This window comes from Phyllostomus hastatus, unplaced genomic scaffold (genome assembly GCF_019186645.2).
Source record: "Phyllostomus hastatus isolate PE091 unplaced genomic scaffold, TTU_PhHast_1.1 phas_contig_86, whole genome shotgun sequence".
Taxonomy (NCBI): domain Eukaryota; kingdom Metazoa; phylum Chordata; class Mammalia; order Chiroptera; family Phyllostomidae; genus Phyllostomus; species Phyllostomus hastatus.
This window is the reverse complement of record NW_025333977.1, coordinates 80,014,415-80,035,414: the sequence shown is the minus strand read 5'-3', so window position 1 is coordinate 80,035,414 and position 21,000 is coordinate 80,014,415. Positions and strand designations below refer to the sequence as shown.

The 21,000-nt window shown below is 40.4% G+C and overlaps 1 protein-coding gene across 24 annotated transcripts in view; it reads right to left on the bottom strand.

Moving 5' to 3' along the window:
* The window catches only part of PHLDB2 (pleckstrin homology like domain family B member 2), a 235,180-nt gene that overhangs the window by 58,603 nt on the left and 155,577 nt on the right, over positions 1-21,000 (bottom strand). For 23 of the 24 annotated variants that reach the window (XM_045851269.1, XM_045851280.1, XM_045851268.1 and 20 more), the window contains 3 exons: positions 12,249-12,632; positions 6,800-6,943; positions 5,410-5,547 (listed from right to left, as the gene is read on the bottom strand). In XM_045851269.1, coding sequence (XP_045707225.1) covers positions 5,410-5,547; positions 6,800-6,943; positions 12,249-12,632 — 666 coding nt within the window. The remainder of the gene's footprint in view (positions 1-5,409; positions 5,548-6,799; positions 6,944-12,248; positions 12,633-21,000) is intronic. The other variant, XM_045851284.1, reaches the window with a different exon arrangement.

The window sequence follows — 21,000 nt, the reverse complement described above, 5'->3', positions numbered from 1 at the left end:
AGAGGAAATAAACCTGTGTGGACAAACAGTGATTGTTGAGAACCCATTCCCTGACTGACTGTAAGGAGGCATATCCCTATATTTCTCTTTAGAATTTTTCCTCTTTGGCTTTGACATTTTAATTATACAATGAATGGATGTTTAGTGTAGAAAAAGTTGGAAAATCAAAACACTAAGATTTATGTAATCAAACTACCACCAGAAAAAAATACCCTAATTTGGAATCCTGTTGATTTAATCCCCAAATCCTATGATATATTTCCACTTCCTCTAACCAGGGAGCTACCTTTGAAATGTAAGAAAGAGGTACGGGAAGGGCTGGGTCCCTCTGAACATCGACTGTGACTTGGCCAACGCTCTGAACTCAAGAGGCATTAACACTGTGCTGAGGAATTCTGGGCCTGGCTCACTGTCATCCCCTGGCTCTGAAGGAAGGATGGGGAGGAAGTAACAGGTACTTTGGCAAGATAATAATAGGGAATAAAATCTAACCATTTAAAATATGGTAATATATGCTTACTGTAGAACAATTAGTCCAATAATTTAAAATTTCACTCAGGAACATGTTGTATGGCATAGAGTGATTTAAGCTTCAGTTCACACCTGTAAGCATATTTAGCTATAAAAGTGTGCAGGTCAAGAAGGCTGCAAAATATCATAATTTATCTGAGTGAGGGCCATTAAAAAATGCAGATGAGAAGAGTGTAAGGAAGGGAAGTCAGCCCCACACCAGGCCTTCGCCCACACTAAGTTTCATGGCCCTGGTGGCTTCCCCACTCTCCCCCACCCAGCCCAGGAAACTGAAGCCGTCTACTGGAGCGAAAGTGAACCACCCTCTTTCCTCTCACTCACCCCAGGAAACATGGCGGCCTCTCTGCTTACTCCTTCATCAAGTAAACGCCTCCTCTGGGAAGATTTTTGAATCGGATACGTATATCAGTTCAGGGTTTATCCCTACTCATAGAGACTCTATCGGTGATGAGACAGCTGTCTGAGAACACACAGGCAGGGCCTGGGCTCAGAGTGACACAGAAATAGCTTACTGTCCGTGGCAGTGAAGGATCAGTCCAGGGAGCCACCGAGAAAATGTTCAATAAATACATAATACATTTTCTATATTTTATGTTGTATATATAACAAGTATATATAACTATGTCTACAGTTTATATTTTATGTGGTAACATAATAAATAATAATCATCTATAATATATATTAACTTACACTAAATATATCAAGTACAATGATAGTTCCCAACTCAGTTAAAGGAAATAATACTAAAGACTGGTCTTCAGAGCCAAGGAATGACGTCAATGATTTCACATCAGGATTTGAACTCTGAGGTGTTATTAAACCTTCTTCCTATGTCTCCACGCCTTGCCTCCAAAAGAACTAGAGCTGGGCCTACAGGATGTGCTATCGACATCTGAATCAGAGCTTGTCCAACAGGGATATCTTTTCAGGTGTTGGTTTTCTCATTCCACAGTTTATATCTGACAGCAGCAACAGGTGTATGGAAAAGGAAACGAGAATCCAAAAGAGCAAAGGCCACTTCCTCCTTCTGTCTTACGCTCTGGCTCGCCTGGCAGCATGATTACAAGCCCACTGGCATGTGCAGTTGAGCAGACCGGCCCAGCTGTCCTGACACTTGGCTGCTTAGCTCTTGGGCAGGTGTTTGGCTCAGTGTTTGTGGTAAGGCCCAGCCTAGACTTGTTGTTAGCAGGAGATCCATGCTCAATTCTCAAAGAATACTGGGTGGTATGCTGGCACCCACGGCGAGCTCAGAAAACAGCGGATAATGCCACCTTCCTCTATTTCACAGGATGCAGAAGGATATAAATATCTAACAAGCCCAGAACAAATGTAAATTATGATATACGATTCACAAAAGGACTAAAAGGACAATAGGGAGAACATTATGTGAACTAGAAAGACTGGGAAGGACTTTTCAGAAAAACAAACACTGAACCTGAGGCCTGAATGGTGGAAACAACGGGCACGGAGTATGAGGAAGGGCGTTCCAGGCAGAGCAGACCGATGAGCAAGGGACCTGCGATGGCAGTGGGGCAGAGGAACAGATCTTTAAACAAATGGATAGAACAGAATACCACCACCATGAGAGAGCTGTGAAGAAGGGGGGGGGGGTATGTAAAATATATAAACCTTTTATTTATATAAAATATAATTTTATATAAATCTGGAACATGAACCAGAGTGATGTGATCTAATTTCTATTCTTTAAACAAAATTACTCTGGCTGCTGTGAAAAGAATGGCCTGAAGGAATGCAGCTGGATATGGGACTAAAGAAGATACTTTCAAGATCAGAAGAAATTACTGTTAGAGGAGATGCAGAAAAGTTGAAGTGACTGAGGAATGTTTTCATAATCAGTTGGCTGTGGAGTGACAAAGAAAGAAGTGTCAAGGATCTAGGTGGACAGAGGTGCCATTTCCCAAACTGGGAACACTGGAGGAAGAACAGGATTGGAAGGGGGCAGGATGTGGAAGGCAAGGGGAAGGACAGGATCTAGAGTTCAGTGATGGGGCGTTCAGTTGGCACTACCTGTGAAATATCTGAGTGGAGATGTCAGGTAGACCACAGGATATGAGTCAGAGTTCAGGAAGAGCGGTAGGCCAAAGACAAACATGAGACAGTCACCAGCATTGGGAAGCATGGCCATAGAAGAATGTGAGGATACAAGAAAAGAGGGTCCAGATCAGAGACAAACACTCTTAACAACTGGTTAGACAGAGATGGAGGAACAAGCAAAGGGAATGAGATAGAGAACTTAGAAAGACAAGTAAGAGATAAAAAGGGAAAACCAGAAGAGTGTGGTATGTGGAGGCAAAGGGGTGCAGGACAGGGGAAGTGCTCAGGGAAAGCTGTCCCTGTCTCAAATGCTCCTCAGGAATCTAATCATAAGAGGACTGAGAAGCACCCACGGGTTGGGCAGCACCTAGGTCTTTAGCAGTCTTAGCAGGAACAAATCCGATGTGTGGGAGCCCAGGCAACTAGAACGAAGGGAATGGTTAAGTGGGAGCAGAGAAGGGGAACACACAGAGTGCTAAGAAACTGAAAAGTCTGGCTATGATTAAGAGAAGTGAAATAAGGGAGCAGCTGGTAGAAAGTTTGTTTTTCAGTAATAGCTTTTTAAAATAATCATGTCGGCATGCTGACAGTAAAGATTCAGTAAAGAGGAAGAAGGTGGGGGAAGAGGGACAAGGGACTGAAGATGTTGAGATGGTGAATGGCATGAGGCCCAGGGCATGTCCACAGGCCTTGGTCTTTGCGGGGGAAAAAAAAGAAGCTTCCTTAGCTGTGGAAGAGATGGAATGCTTCAAACTTCTTAGTGAAGTGGGTAGTGAGATCATCTCAAAGCCGGTGGGAGGAATGGGGACCAAAGGTTTGAACAAAGAGAACATATAAAATCACCATGCCATAAAATGGTAGAATAAATTTATTTGAGAAACACAGTAATGCCACTAGGCAACACTTGAGTCTCTGAGTTTGGTTGTCAAGAATATGTAGTAACATCAGCTAGCCCAGTCAGTCTTTACTTCTCTCAACCTCCTTTGGCATCTCTCACCCAGAGCCAGTTTCTGCCATTCTTCACATCACATGACGACAGACAACAATCCCCATCATCCAAGACCAACTAATCCCCTCACAGCTGCAGGTGCTGATCCTATTCTTCAGGCCCCCACTGTCCTCTCCTCTATGCATAGCCTCTGTCCAGCCACCAAACAATCACAGGAAGGATGGAGGTGACCTTCTTGCTCGTTCCTGCCCATGTTCCTGGTGTTCCACATTACTTTAGGTCTGGAGAACATAACACAACCCTCCCTGGGAAGTGAGATTCAGCATTGACTCGACCTACTTCACTTTTGTGTAGAATCTGATGCTAATGACAGACAAATAGAATTGGTTGGCCATGCCATCCATGTGTGGGCTATACAAAGATAAATAACTACATAAATGGGGAAGGCAGAAAGGTTCTCTGGGAACATGGTACCCGTTCCTATGTCCCACAAGTTTTCTGGAATAACATAAACCATAAAATACTAGTAAGTCTCAAAACAAAGACATCTGATGCCTCCCACAAAACTTTCTTGCTGTCTCAGTACAGAACCTTTGAAAAGCATAAGCTTCCCATACTGCAGAACTAGACAATCAATGCTTTGACTTGGTTTTGAGCTGTTAAAGAAAAATATACCTATTACCCAAATGGGTTCTTTGTTATTTCAAAGTCTGGGGCTAGACGGAACATACATAAAATTTAATATGAAAAAGCTGTGCAGTTTAATCTTGACAAGCAGGAAGCCAAGATATTGATGTGTAGCTTTTAATCTGACTTCAATTTCTGACAATATCTTTTTGAGCTCATATTCTGGCACCAAGATCAAATGCCCTTATTTATTGGTCTCAAACAAAGAAGGACCTATAAAAAGGAAGCCACATTCAGCAGAAATCCTTCCACATACTACCAGTAGAATTTACTCAAACTGAACATTGTTTTTCTTTTTCTCTCCTTAGTGGAGAACATGGAAAGCAAGAAAGAATGTATTAAAGTTCATTTTGCTTTTTCTTCCCCAAACTGGAATTTTAATTTTTGGTGTAGGCTTAGTTCAGCTGTTACCAATTTAGAATGTGAGAAGAGAGTGAGCAAAATATTTCCCAGAGAAAATAAACAAAAACAGACAAACAGAAAACACAACTACCACCCCAGATTCTAAAAATCTACAAGTAAGTAATTTCCCATACTTTCCCTAGTAGATATCAGCTACCTTTCAGGTCATGGCCTCAAATGCATAAACAAGACCTTTGCCAAGATGAGTGTCAACTGTGTTTCAGAGACAGAGTTTACGGGGCAGTGTGGGAGGATCTCAGGAAAACTGCAATGCGTTTTCCAAAGAGCAGTGCACTTGCATTGAAGACTGTGGCAAGACAAGGCAAGTGAGATGAATGGCTCCTATTCATCTTTTTTAATACACAGAAAAAATGAAAAGAAATGAGGCAACCATATCTGCATGTGCTTAAGCCATTTCTCCAGGGCAGCAGTGGTAAAGAAATTCAGTAAGCTAAAGTCAATTCTTTAAAAAAAAACACAGTAGAATTAGAAGAGCAGAAAGGCTGATGAAAAAAGCAGTTCACTCATCTCAAGTAGAAAAAGCTGCCACGAATATCAGCTTGGCATTACACAGGCTGTACTCTCTCAGCGTCAGCTACTCAGTACCTGACAGTTCTTAGTTGGTGACAACTTACCTCCTCTTAACACTTTTCTCTAGTGCTGACATCTCCAGGAGCAGGACACAGAAATACAAAACCATGGCAATTCATACAACATTTAGATCCAACGAAATGGGACCACCCTTTTGCCCTCAAAAATTGCGTTCAAACAGAATTTTCTTTTACCTTGGTCTTTTCACCAACAATGTTCTTTTCCAGTTCTGCTATCTTCCGGTTTAGATGATCCAAGATCTCCTTCTCTTTCATCAGCTCAGTTGTTTCAGATTTCTGCTCTCCATCCAAAAGAGCACATTCCATATCCAACTGAGGACACAAAACAAAGCCCAGAGGTGTTTCACATTCAGGGCAGTTCTTAGCTACTTACTTTAGAGGTACATTTTTAATAGCTACAGATTTCAGAAAGTAACTACTGTGTCAGCCAGACTGTGGGGCCTACAGAGCATTTCAGAGAGCCCATGTGAGGCTCAGGAGTCCTACAGAAGAGAGCTGAAGAGCCTAGAATATAAGAGAAATAGTTATTCAATTTTTCTATGATGACCCCCTTTCTGCTTATTTCTCAAAAATATTTTGCCTATTTGCTTAGATTGAGGCTCAAGCATGAACCATCTAGGGAACCACCACGTCTTTCTTTCTTTGTCCCTAGAGCATGGGAAGTAAAAATTACACTCAGCCCAGCATGCAAGCACTGCATTCCTTAGCGATGCCAGCAGGAGGGGCTTCCAGGGTTTCTGCACAAGCTGACAGGTGAGCAATCCCCTGCCACATATGGGGCTGTCTGAGTCATCTGTGAGTACAGACACGCAGATCCTGCCTAGGCAGAGTTATCTGCTCTTTGTCACTCCATGGAGGTAATGTAAAAGTTGCCCCTCCCTTCAGTTCTAGTTATTAATTCTGTAACCAGAATTATAGTCTGTCTGTGTCTGTCTCCTCCCTGGTTCTAGAGGACTTTCTAGAGTCCTCTAGAAAGCTAGGTCTATGTTTGATTCACATGTAAATCCACTATAGTACCAACATGATATCCAATTCATAGTGAGCACGCCCAGAAAATATTTGTTGGATTTCTACTTGAACACCTAAATTCATGTTACCTCAGCTCACAGATTTGTAGCAAGTCAGAAAGCATATACAGCAAGTCCTCTCTTAACATCATCAATAGGTTCTTAGAATCATGGTGAAATGATGTTTAATGAAACCCAATTTACCACAGGCTAGTTGATATAAACCAAAGTTCCTACAGTATCTCATTAATGTTAGAATGAAATGAAGTTGAACAAAACGTTATTTGAGAACTTGCTGTACTAGTTACAACAATGTCAGTTTATACATAAAGTACATGAAAATGGCTGAATATGTCTCTCTCTTCTTATTACAAAAAGGAAAAAGAAATGTACAAAGAAGGCAGTTTTATCCTGTGTATGTACCCACTGAACAAATGTTCACTTGTGTTGACTTACGTATTGTTTCCAATGCACAGGCCCTCATGGACAGCAATATTTTTAAGCTAAAAAACAAAACAAAACAGGGAGATAGTAAAAAATGAACTCATGGTTTATACCTCTCGGGAAGATTCATCCATCTGGTCATTTATATCTTTGATTTTTTGTTCCAGTTCCTCGAGGTTGTTCAGGATTCCTATCCGGGCCTCTTCCATGGCAGCTAGCTCCTGGATCCTTTGCTCCTCACTTATACCCTCTGGCGTCTGTAGTTAATCAAGACAGAAAAGAGATACTCATACTTCAGTCCCAGAATTTCCCAATTTATAAACCGGCCCCAGGTCTAATGTTTCCATCTCCATGCTTATTTGGATTCTAAAAGCATCCTTAATGGTTTAATAGAGACTCTGCATTTTCCCACAGAAACACTCAGCAGTTAGGTTCTTAGCTCAGCTCATAGTACACAACTTAAATTCATGAATTTATATCTTTTTAAAGCTGAAATAACTAAGAGGTTATACAGATGAGGGAACTGTGGTCCACAGAGATTACAGTGACTTCTCTAAGGTTACACACACAGTTGGGCACAGCAGAGATGCAGAATCTGGATGAGACTGGGACATATTCCTCAGGTATCTCTTGGGCATGCCTGGACCTTTCACTGCAAACTCCATATCCCTCCCACCTCCAGGTGAGTACACCTACAACAGTCTTTGGAATCTCTATCATACTACTACCGGGTGCCCCTGATAAGGTTATCTGCACATGGGCTTTCATGCTTATTTATTTTCTTTCCAACACGAGGTGGGGAAAAGCAAGGGCAGGTCACACTTGGCCCAGTCTCACGGAAATGTTCCACAAAGTTAGTAATCAGGACAAAACAGGCTTAATTACTTCTGTGACCCCCCTCTCCAAATGATTTAAAACTAGACTCAATATTAAGTCAATTCATGTGTTAGCACACTACTTATATCCTATAGAACTTTTTTCCCACATAATGTTTAAGGCATTAACTGGGCCAGTGGCCTTCAGTGACAGGAAACAGGACATTGGCCATCATTCATAAAACGATTTCATAAAAAATTGAGTTCCTTAGTGAGAAATGAGAAAGTCAAGAAAGAAATTAAGTGAGAGAGGGCATATTTTCAGTCCTGCACAGTTATGACAGATGCCCAGGGAAAAAAGGAATACTGATCACACACACAGCCAAAATACAACAGCTTGTTATTTTAAGAAGAGAATATAGTGAATTGCAAATAGCCTCTTCTTTCAAGAACTTCAGGTTAATATCTTGCATATCACCAGGTAGAGACCAGTCTTTCTGTATGTCAAGGAATGCTGGTACTTTTAAGTTGTATTACTCTTTAAAAAAACTATTTTTTTTGTATCAGTAAGTCAATGGTTCCACAATTTCACAATTAGAAATTAAAAGCAGCAGCTCAGATAAGTAAATTATTGAAGATAATTCACTAATCATTAAAAGGAATATTCAAATTAATCAGAGAAACCATTGAAATGTATTGTACTTCACTATGTTCATTCACTTCAACAATCCTGAAAACAGCTTTAAGAAGACAGGCATCATGTTGTGTCCTTTATTCTTTACCTACTGAAGGAGACTAAGTAACTGAGAAGTCACAAGTATCTCAGGTTAATTAGAACAAGGGAATGCAGACCTTCCAAACTTCGACATTTGGCTTCATATTTGCCACCTAAAATCTGTACCTTATTGACTAATAAAACATCTGTGACCTTTTCATCACAATGAAGCTCATTGTCCTAATGCTAAGGTGCCTGCTTCAGGGCCCGAGGAATGCCCGTGACAGTGACTGGCATTCCGAAATCACCGATGAGTAATCCTAGCAGGAAAGCTTCAAGAAGGCCAGTATCCTGTTGGGTCAACATTTCATATTAGATTTCAACTTCCAACATGTTTTAAAAATATCTCTCCCACAGGTGGAAGGCACGTGGTAAGAGAAAACAAAAACTGAACAACCTGCAAAACTGTAAAGATAGGTAATAGCAGTGATTATAAGTATCTATATAATTCAAAGTTTCAAGAAAATTTATCACAATAGGTATACTTAATAAAAACAACTTGAGAGGTTGTTTATAGCAATAAATAGCATCTAGGAAATGACTGGTTTTAGTGTTATTTATAAAAAACAATACCTCCAAAAAAGTATTCTAAAATTCTGGTTTGTAATAGAATGTGGTGAGGATATTGTTATCTGATTTATGTCTAAATTAAGAAAAATCAACAGAGAGCCATGGTGTGGTGTCCACCGAGTATCTTCAGTATTATGGTGAAAGAAAGCTTTCATTTTAATCTCTCTGGGATTTTTAAAAATTGTACTGGATAGGATCCCACTGAAAGTGACATGTTTTAATAAGCCATTAAACATGTATGTGTACCCCAAATATGCCATTTGGAGGTAACTTGATACACACAGAGAAAGGGGAGAGAGAGAAGGAACAAACAATTTGCACTGGCCTTTTTTGAGGATCTCTTCTTAGAAATCTCTGCAACCAGTGGAGGTTGCAAGCGTGAGGGCTGTCCATGGTCAATAGAATGATGACTCAAAAAGAGAAGAGTGAAAAATTCTTATAACAAAGAAAAAATTTTTTAGTAACTAGATGAGGTGATGAACATTTACAAAATGTATTGTGGTCATCATTTTGCAATATATGTAAGTGAGGTCATATACTGTACACCTTAAACTTAAATGGTGTGGTATATTAATTATATCTCAATAAAAGTGCAAAAAAATGGAGAAGAGTGAGCTACTCTTAACTTTCACCTCAGGTGGTAGTAGATATGTTGACAAAAGCAAATTAAAATTAGCATATTTCGAAGGTCATCTGTATCTTTAAATATTCTGTGAAGTAAGTTCCAGAATGGTAGACCTACAGTTTCCTAAATATCATTGAAATCTTTGTTTTATTAAATCAGATTAGAGTGTTTTTCACATTCCTCTCTTCGTTGATCCTTAGACTGATGAATAACAAATGCTGTCCTTTGTTAATAATTCAGTGAGCAGATTACTCAAAGTGAAAGGGCATCTAAAACTAATGGCCAGGACTTTTTAAAAAGATTCTTCTACCTCCTGGCTTCAGGTAATATATGTCTGTCTTCAAAGAGTAATAGGCAAGCCCTGGCTGGGTGGCTCAGTTGGTTGGGGCACCCTCTCACACACTATGGGGTTGTGGGCTCAATTCCCGACAGGCAACATTAATGTGTGTTTATCCATCTATCTATCAATCATCTATCTATCTCCCACCCCCCTCTAAAAATCAATAAACATATCCTTGGGTGAGGATTTTTTTAAAAAGTAATAAATGAAAATGCATTCCCTGGCACCCAGGACCCTCTTGCTTGCATTCTGTTAAACTGCTGTGTGGTGAGCAGAGGAGCTCCTGATGTTTCCTGTCTCTCAAGGAGGCAGTCTTACTTCTCTCGCACAGGGATGCTGTGCGGAGCATCAGAGGCCTGCTATTCCACAAAAGCACATTCGAGCAATGAAAAACATCTGTCACGATCTGCTCATTTCCATACCAGTAGCTTTCTTGTCATAGCCCTCTTCAGGAGGAAACCTGTCTTCAAAAAGACACTCCTTAGAGAGAGCGCACAGCTTACCACCATGCCAAAACTAGCAGCTGTCCATGAAGGAAGAAATGTAAAAGGATTTAAGATAAAAAGGGGGCAAAGGATTTCTGAGAAAACACAATGTCTGATGACAACAGGTCAAATTATCAAATGATGGATCATTTACTCTGCCTGAACACCAACAACTCTTGATTTTCCTCCCATATCCTAGTTTCTAACATTTGCATCATTCTGGCAGTAGAGACAGCTGTTCTCTTCAGAGTTCCTCTGCACTGAGGTAACTCCACTGAGTCAGGCAAGTGTGGTCATTAGAAGAAAGAAGGGATGAACAGTCCAGAGTCTCAACGGTATTGACATACACAATTGGAGAACTCAAGGTGGGTAAGGACTTCTGACCAGGAACATTCAAAATTTTTTTAACAAGAAAAATCTTGTTGCAGTCAAAGAAACAAAAATAAAAACAAACACCTAAATTCTCCTGAATAGTGCTCCATGTGATAAATTACTTCCAGAATTTAGTGCGCCTTTCTCTTAAACAATCAGTAAGTGTCCTTCTCTTAAAACAAAAATATAACTAATGTATCTGTTTATTTTTGGTTCTTGGGCCATGACTACCAAGAATCTCAGAGATGCACTTAATGGTCAGAGTTAACTTAAGTACATTAATTAATTAGTCTTATTCATCCTTAAATAAATAAATTCTTGTGATTATGGTACTGGCTTTTCCAGGATCTGCTTTTCCTTGTCATTTACCATCTTGGTGTTCTAATTTTATTGTAATAAAATATTTATCTTTTAATATCTTTTATTATAAGCATTCTTAAATCCTTTCTAAAAAAACAGGTAAGTAATTTTTTTAATCTTATAGGAAAAAAATTCTTAACTGTGTGAAAAAAAAACCACCAAAAGATTTTCCTTGAACTCCATTTTAAAAATCCTTAAATTTGGAAGACATTTTTAAGTCAGCAAACAACCAGAAGACTAAATAATAATTATGATAACATATTAAACTTTTATATTTCAAAAAATATCACAAAGAAAGTCAAAAGTCAAAGCTAGCACTCATAATAAAAGACTAATTTCATTACCATAAATAGTTATTACTCAATAAAAACAAGACATTTTCAAAAAATGGGTGAGGAATATGAATAATTGTGTCAAAATACAAATTAACAACTAAAAATATGAAAAGATGCCTACCTTCATGTGTATTAAAACAAGCTAATTAAAACACCTATTAACTTAGCAAATTGAAAGTTTTTGATAATACACAGCCTTAACAAGTGTATGGAAAATAAGATGTTCTCATAAAATAAACTTTAGCGAAAGTGTAACCCTTTTGAGAGTGTAATTTAGAAATATTCATTAAAATAAATAATATACACTGGTTTGACCTAGCAATTCCACTTTTAGTACGTTATCCTACAGATAACATTTGCATATATCCTAGAATATTTGCTGTGTGAAGATTTTATTAACCAAAAACTGGAAACAACTTAGATAGTATTTCCAAACAGTACACTAGTCAGCCATTGAAATGACTGAGGTAAAGCTGTGTATACTAATATGCAAAGATGCGCCAGACATTTAGGGAGGGAAGAATGAAGACCATTATGTGTGCGTATGCGTGTGTGTGTCTATGACTATGATTTGGCTGTATATGCACAGAAATATTAGGAAAGCATGTAAAATACTTTAACTGTGTTTATCTCTTAGGTCACCACTAAGAAAGGACAAAAGGAAGAAAAACCTTTCTTTCTACTTTCCTGAACTCCTACATTTTTTTGCAGTGCAAATTTATTACTTTATAGTAAACACTACACCTTGCCGATTACCTCTTCAGTGGAAGCTTCACTGAAAACATTTTGGAAAGCAAGCACCATAAAGTGTCTATAATCTCTAGGCCAATGCAGATGCATCGTCCTAGGCCCTCAATCCCAGTCTCTGTGCTCTGCCTCCTTTACCTTTGGTAGGATACTTAGGTAAGTGGATTCGTTGGAAGCTTTCAGAAAGGCAGAGGGGGGCGGTGGGGGAGTCCTGGTGAGGTCCCTGAGCAGCTCCTCGTTCATGGCGCTCCTGGGGGAAAGGAAGCTGGCACTGCTCTGACTGAGGCTCCCAAAGGCTGCCAAGTCCGCGTCATGGCCAGAGCCTTTCTGGTGGCACCTGTATCTGACATCGGGGCTCACCAGGGCTTCTTCAAACACAGACTCCTCATCAGAGAGCTGCAGCTTCTCAAGTTCCTTATTGATTTTCTGTACATCCGCCACCGTGGTGCCAGTGGACAAGCAACTGTCAGGCTTTGAGTATTCAGCACAAAGGCTGAGGATCGTCTCCAGACGCTGTCTCTCCTAAAACACAGAGGGGAGGGGAGGTCAGTGAGAACAGAGACAACTCCCAATAGAAAGACTGAAGAGGCTGGGACCACTGGTGATTTCATCCCACACATAAGCCCACAGTCTCTGACAGATACATTTCAGGATCCACATGACACATGAGCTAATAATGTCTGATTTCCCTCCCAAACTCCCTTCTGGGCTGCCCCGTTCATCTGTATATCCCAGTGCTGATCCTAGCATGGAGCAGCACTCAGCAAGACTTTTCTTGCTTTATCAATTCTCTAAACACTTGAAAGGTTTTTTTTTAATCTCCATTTTTAAGCTCTTCACTCCCACTTCTCTACCTGTACCTATCTACCTTCAACAATACCTAACTCTTTCATCACTACAGACTTAATATTTGCCCTTAAAAGCAATTCTCTAACTTCCCATTATCATTCTCCTGTTAGACATACAAAAAGAAAAATGTGACTTTAAAAATTTTTTAATTTAAAAGGCATTAAGTAGGTCTTCATTTATTTTCTTGAAATGCTCCAAAATTTTCAAAACATTTTTGTGTTTTCACCATGTAAAGGCATTTTCCACCAATTTCTCACATAAGTAATTCAAATGATAAGAAGGTGGAAATGTTGCATAAAAATGAAGAAAATTTTACACCATCACAGAAAGACATCAATGTGTTTCATATTCTGTGATCATCAAATCTTTGATTTATTTATCTGGAAAATAAGATGGTAATTCATTTGTTTTTAAAAATAATCAATATATAGGCCACTAATGTCTATAATGGTACCACTACCTGGCACTCACCAAACTTCCCATGCAAAGCAAATAGATAAATATGATTCTTGACTCCAAGTAAATTTACTGTATATTTGTGAACAACAGGATATAATTGACAAAGTGCTTATCAGAAGCCTAGATAGCACTGTTAGGGTTGGGGAATCTCAACATCTTCACGTTAATTCTAATGCCTAAGTGGAAAGAAGAAAACAAACTGACAAAAACCATCTATTATGATTTCTACTACCACACTTATAAGAGAATTCAAAAGCCTTCTAGAGAAAAGCATTTTCCAAACTGGTTATCAGTAACAAAATAGAAAAAATTTTAAACAGCACTGGGCTGCTGTTTTCCATTTCTAATTGCAGCCAACCTGTAAAGGTAAAATTCTGAAGGCAGTTCACTTTTGAATAGTCAAAGGACTATCAAATGGAGACGTCAAATAAGTATAGACCAATATAATTTCTGGTTTCCACTAAATATATTCATTAAATGATGATATAGAAATCACTTAAGTTGTATCCAACTTTTATCTGTCCTCTAAAGCATTCCCCCAACCACCCCACCCCCAAATGCAATACCTTGACAAAAGGACTATTGAACTGGTTGCTATAAGCCCCCACCTCCCTCTCACTGTCTGAACTCCTGGACTCCAGCTGCGGCTCCGTCCTCATGGCCTCTTCCCACCGCAGGCACTCAGAGCCATGCAACCTCATCCCAGGCTCTTCAGCACCTTGTTCACCCAGGAGCCCCGGTGCTTATTTATCTCCACAGCTGCCACCAGTTGCCAAGCCCTACCCACCTTAGCTTTATGGGGAGGGACTGGCCGGAGGGGGTGGACTCAGCATTCATTGTCTTATTTTAAACTTCTCCAACAATCCAGAAGAGTCTACATGGGAATACCCAAAAACAACCTGCAAGGGCATGTATGTGGAAAGGGACAGGAACAAGATGTCATATTTTACCCTCTCTCAACAGCATCTGCATTAAAGGCTAATCTCCAAAGAAGTGTTCTTTCTACCCTGTAGGTAAATTAAGTTGAAGCATCTACACTCAGTCTTTAGTAATCTTTCTAGATCATAGTGTGTATACATTTGTCTGGACATTAATTCCATTTGGGATTTTCTGAAAGTTGTCAGTTTCCATCTACCAGGGCTCTAAGGGAGTGTGGTCTTTAAAAGCATAAAAGGTACTTCTGTCTAGCCTGTAATACATAGCAAAATTCCTCCCACATCTATTTCCCAAAATAGTTTCTTTTGCTGCCAGTGCTATTGCTTAATTCCAGAGGGAATAAATGATCCCAGCCTTAAGATGAATTCTATTTCAGAGACTGAAACGCAGCATTCAAAGGCTTGTGCACAGGAAGTCTGGTATCCTGGTATGTGCTTCTCTCTATTCTTATCACCCCATTCACAAGCCAATCTGTCCAGCGTTGAATCTCTCTGTCTCTCTGTCTCTGTCTCTCTCTCTCACATACACACACACACACACACACACACACACACACACACACAGCCCTGCTGCCCATGAGTCTGTAAAAAATCCAGCCCACACTGAGACACACAGGCCCCATGAAAGCAGCACCGAAGAAAAATGATGAAAAGCGGATCAGAAGAAAGTCAAGACATTTCAGAAAGCACCATAAGAAGCCTTTTAAGGAAAACCCTGAACAGAATTTACCCTCAGACAATAATTCTCCTTTGAGCCCTTTTCATTCCAGAAGTTCTGGAAGGAATTTCTTTGTTCCTTTCCATTCATCACACCAATATTCTCCACTCTGCGTGACCTAAAACCAGGGCAACCACTCCAGACCAGGGCACTGGGAAACAAATAAGGCACTAGTAATAATTACTCTGGATCATCAAGTGCAAACTGGGATTGGAAAACTACCTAAAATTTGATTTTCTTTGGTGTTTTACCTGGCAATGTGCTGAGCTAGGAGGCTACCCTCCTGGAGATCTATAATTCCCACCACCTCTCCAAACCAGCATTCTACTGTGCATCCTCCTGAGGAGCCACTGAGCAGAACCTAGGCATCCAATGGTCCAAGAAAGTAGGTAACTTTGAGTCAAACTATTTCAAATACACTTTAACTTTTTCCCTCTCCATTTTCTTTCCTCCATCTCTGTGCACCACGTATATCAAAGCAAGCTTTGAAAAGGACACAAGATCTTAAGAAATATAGCTTCAGAAAGTGGTGTGCAATTCTTTCCCTTGAGTTTAAAAAAAAGTTGTGGGCTGAGTGTATGTTTTATGAGCTCAGAGCTTTCTTTCCAGTTCAGAGGCACGTGTCTGGCTCTGCTTCTCTGCAGTACACAGCCCTCATCCAACTCCCAAAATCACTGAGTTTCCCTGTAAACAATCCCAGCCAGTCTAGGCCATAGGACTGTAAATATAATGCAGAAATACATTATGCAGAAGACCAATTGTTGATACTTACACACAGGTGAAATCTTTTTTAAAAAATTCTCCCCTTATAATTACATATATTGTGTCATTTATTACATAATACACAGGGTCAATCTTTAATGGTTAGATACAATTTAGCTTAAAGGAAAATTATTTTTTATAATATTAAGAGGACTATTATAACAGACAAGAATGACTTTACTTCTCTCTACTGTTAACCCTTGAGATTCAGTATATCTATACTCTTCAATTTAACAAAGATATTTTAAGTAACTTAATGCCCAATGTGCTGGGGATACAAAGATGAAAAAAGGCAGCATTTCTACCCTCAAAACTTTAACAGAAGGTACAAATGAGTAATCAGTTAAACAAAACAGTGATAACAAAGGTTTTCAGAAAATTTATGGGTTCATGTATGAGGAAATACACAAAAATCACTGAGCAAATTTGGGTTGAGTCCTGAAGAAAAAATGAGTTTTTGTGGCCTATTGAACAGTAGGGAGGACAGGACATTTCTGTGAAGGAACAACATCAGCAAATGCACAGGGTCGTGGAACACCACAGTGTCGCTCAGTGATCAGCAACTGCATACAGTGCTATGTGGCTAGAGAGATGGGGTTCTTCATCAGAAGAGAGATGAGGTACCTGAAGAGAAACAGGCCAACTTCCTTCCTATTTATATCAGGACTCAAGGGATCCCAATAGCCCTACACAAACTTCTGGAATAAATTCATAGGGCATACCACCAAGAGTCAGAGACTGTGGTCTGAAAGTGGATGGCAGCATGAAAAGAGCCGGGCTGACAGCAAGTAAGCAAAATTTCTAGGATTCCATGAACACATTCTCATGTCTTAAATTAAGTGGCTAAAAGTCTTCTATGCGAGTCTGCTTGTTTTAAGAGATAAATCCCTTGGGATAGTTACTGGGGCTCCTAAGAGAACTGGGGCTCAGTTCTCTTCCTGGACACAGTATAACAATTCTTCTCTTCCCTGCACCCAAATTAGATGTGACTGTCACACTTTCACTGGCTAATGAAATGTGAGAAACAATGTGTGTGACTTCTGCCTGAACAGCGGTGCATGACTCATTACATGCCTGTCTTTGCCATGGCAGAGTGACAGAGTGCTGTCTCCATCTACCTGAACCCTGAGTCTGGAAATGTGGGGTGCAGGCTTCATTCAACCCGTGTTGGTCATGGGGGGTGAAGGAGAAATAGGCACATGTTGCTTTAAGCCTCTGAGATGAACGATCTTGTCTTTTTTTTAACCCCACCAAAACCCTTTATACCTGACAAGTCTTACTTAATTTCAGGCAGGTAACTGGCCCAAAACTTAGAGATGAGGGACTTAGGGATTCTCCTAAAGGAAGCAGAGTTATTTATTATGTAATAAAGTACCTGGCTTTGCCCAAAGAGCGGTATGGTCCTTGCTGTTGGCTTCAGGAAGATAAGCTATGTCATACACAATGACATAGATTTTTGTTTAGGGCAAAGCTGGCTGCACCTGATAATCTTAGGGTAGAGGTTGGCCACTCCAGAAAGACCAACCATGTGAGTCAGTGTAGAAGATTTGGGTCACATGGTCTCAGTTATCCTAGAGACAGAGACTAACCTCATGGACAATCCATCCATCATGCCCACATGATGAAGTCCCAATAAAAGCTTTGGACACCAAAGCTCAGGAAAGTTTCCTTGGCTGACAATAATTCAGTGTATGGTCACACACCCATGTGGGTAGAGTAATGTACTGACTCCACAGGGAGAGGCAGGTGGAAGCTTCACACTTGGGACCTCCCGACCTTGCCTTACACGGTTTTATCCTTCGGCTGATCTTTATCTGTAGTCTTCCCCCATAATAAAACAATAATCGTGACTATGACCTCTTTCAGAGGGTTCTGTAAATCTTTCTAGCAAATTGCTAAACCTGAAAGGGTTTTTTTGGCCACTCCCTGAACTTGCAATTGGTGTCATATGAAGGTGGTCATGTGTGGAGACAGTGACCTTTAATTGCCTTTGCACTTGCCTAAACATTGCCTTAGTATTTTTTTTTTACCATTTTTTGAACAAATGACCTAATTAAGAAATTGTATATATAAGTAAAGAGTTTTTATGGTTTGGTTTTACTAAGTATCTTCATGGAAGTCAGCTTAATATCCAAGAAAGCTTTATTTTATAGTCTGTCTGGGAAGTCCATGTTCCAGCTTGTTGTCAGTAAAGTGCTTTATTCTGCCACCTTTTACTTAAATAGATGTGTGTGTGTGCCTCATTAAGAAGACTGAGCTGAAAAGAGGCCTGATGGACAAATGAAAGAGTAATGGTTTTGTATGATTATAACTGTTCTGCAGGTGACTGCAAGTTATTTGGAGAATGACTAAAAATATGTCAGCTACTGATTGATAAACATTTGTTATGTGCAGATTACTACCAGGATGCGGCACCGTATATAGCCATTCTCCACCCACAGTAATGGAAAACTAGGTACTGAAGGAGAGTAGACATGTACAAGTAACTAAGATAGCATTTCCCGTGCAGTGATTTTTCAGTACCTGCTCCCAAAATATACTTGACGCACTCTTGTATGCGACACACTGCCTGAAGAGATCAAGGTCAACCTGCCTAAACTCCCTGAAGTTCCCTCCTGTATCTGTCTGATCCTCCTTCTTCATTGTACTGTAGTGGCTACGAGCATGAACTCTGGAGCCAGACGGCCTGGGTGTGTTTATTGTTTGTTTGTTTGTTTGCTTATTTGATATTTTTATTACATATCAAGTTATACTTTGAGCAAATTATAGAGAATGATGTTAATAATTCTAGAATTAAAAATAGGATTCAATCTGATGGCTGGGATTCTAGACTTGGTGCTTTTGTTTGACCATTTGGAAAATGAGGAAGATGATATGGTATAAACTGATTTTATAATAATCTTTTAGTACAAGATTGTTTTTGTCTTTTCTTAATTTAATTTAATTTTTTCTGGTTCTGTTGTTACTTGTGTAGCCCTGGGCAAGTCATTCAACTTCTACCTGTCTTAGTTCCTCATGTAAAAGGGGGGTGTCTACCTTATACAGTGGCTGAAAGGATTAAAATATGTAATAGAATATAACATATGGCTGACACTTAGAAGGGAGTCTGGGACAAAGTAAACACAATACATTATCTAGGAGAGTCCCTCAGGCTAAACCCTCTGCCTGCAACATTGCACCCATATGCCCTGGCACTGTCCTTGTGGGATGTCCCAATTATCCATTCTCCTACACTTTTATTTCTTCATTATTGACTGCTGCCTCACTGTCTGAAAATGTCCGTGATGCCCCTAAAAATAATGAATGAAGTATCTTTATCAGATTACTCAGCACATCTACTCTTCTACTTCCCTCCTCCTTTCCTTCACACACCTACCACCTCCACACCCCCAATCACAAAGAAGTTGCTAATGCTTAAGCTTCACTCCCCATCACTCCCAGCCGTTTGCAATCTGGAACTGTGTGTCCTGCCTGTGTGCAGATGGGGAACCTATAAGAGGTAGGGCACCTCCTATTTTTTCAGAAAAATTAGGAGTAAAGTGACCAGAAATAGAATAAGTGCTTTGTAATAAAGACATCAGGACTTTTTATGAAGGAAGCTCAGTGCTGCTCTTGGAAATCTCCTCCCTATAGATTGAAAAAAAACACTAGCTATAAAGAAAAGAAATTCATGTGATCACTATAATCATAATTTCCACTTGGTATCTAAGGCAGTTGACTATTTCAGATATTGTTCATCTTAAATGGACAGTGTTTCAGAAGAGAAATCTATAAGGTGCCTGAGCCCCTTCTGTCAAAACTAATGATGCTCTTGTTCCCCACAAGTAAAGAAGCAGGACAGGCTCTCCTGGTCAAGATGGCAGTGTAGGCAGACATAGCTTACCTCCTCATACAACCACATCAGGATTACAACTAAATATAGATGAACCATCACTCAGAACCATCAGAAATTGAGTTGAATGGAAGTCCAACAACTACGGAATTAAAGAAACCACATCCATCCATACTGGGAGGAGGGGTAGAGACGGGGAATGGGTTGGCCCCACATCCACGTGGTAGATGAAAATTCGGGAGGGATATCTCAGGAGTCCCAGCCCCATATGAGGCCCTCAGCCCAGGGATCCAGTGCCAGGAAGGTAAGTCCCTCCCTAAAAACCAGGGGGATTGAGTTGGTAGAAGAAACTTCTAGAGTCCCAAGTAGTTCCTCTTAAAGAACGAACACAAAAATGTATTCAGACTCACTCTTTCTGAGCTCCAGCACTGGGGTAGTAGCTTGAAAGGCACCAGTGGCTGACAGGGAGGAACTGAAGTGTAGGGTATCAAGGAGAGCTCACCATTGTCCCCTCACAAAGCCACAGAGCCAGCAGGCAGTTGCCATGTCTAAGACTCCATCAACTTGGCTAACACTGTGTGCTCCACCCTGGAAATCCCCAGAGACTCCATCCCACCTAATTTACAAGCTCAACCAAGCTGTTTTTCCATATGAATGGCTGGTCTGGGCTCATGCTTCACAACTTACTAAATTTTCCCAAGCAGCAACAGCTAGCCTCAGTGAGCCTCCATCCCCTGCACTCCTTGCTAAGTGGCCCCAGGCCCAGCACAAGTAGCAGCCATCTCAGATTGCTTTATAGCTCAGAAAGGGTGCCCCAAGCAAAACACAGGTGGGGGCTGACCGTGGCCTGTACCACCCAGGAAACCTCAGAGCCTGCACACCTAGTGGATAGCTACAGACCATGTCAGAGCACCACCTCTGTGCCCTTGCACAGCTGATCCTCCACAGAGGACCAAGGTTAGTGTCAGTGGTCAGAGTCAGTCCTTACAGCTGACTGGCCTGGGTAAATCCCTCCAAATAACCTGCCAACAGCAACCAAGACTCAACCACAAGAGGAGGGAGGGTATAGTCAGCCCACACAAAGGGCCCACCTTGAGTACCCAGCTTGGGTGATAGCGGAAGCTGTGCCACTGGACTCTACAGGACACCTACCACATTAGGCCACCATACCAAGACAGGGAGTCATAGCAGCTCTACCTAATACATAGAAAGAAATAAGAAGGCTGCCAAAATGAGGAGACAGAGAAACATGCCCACCCCAAAAGATCAAAACTCCAGAAAAAGAACTAAACAAAATACAGATAAGTAACCTATCAGATGCAGATTCAAAACACG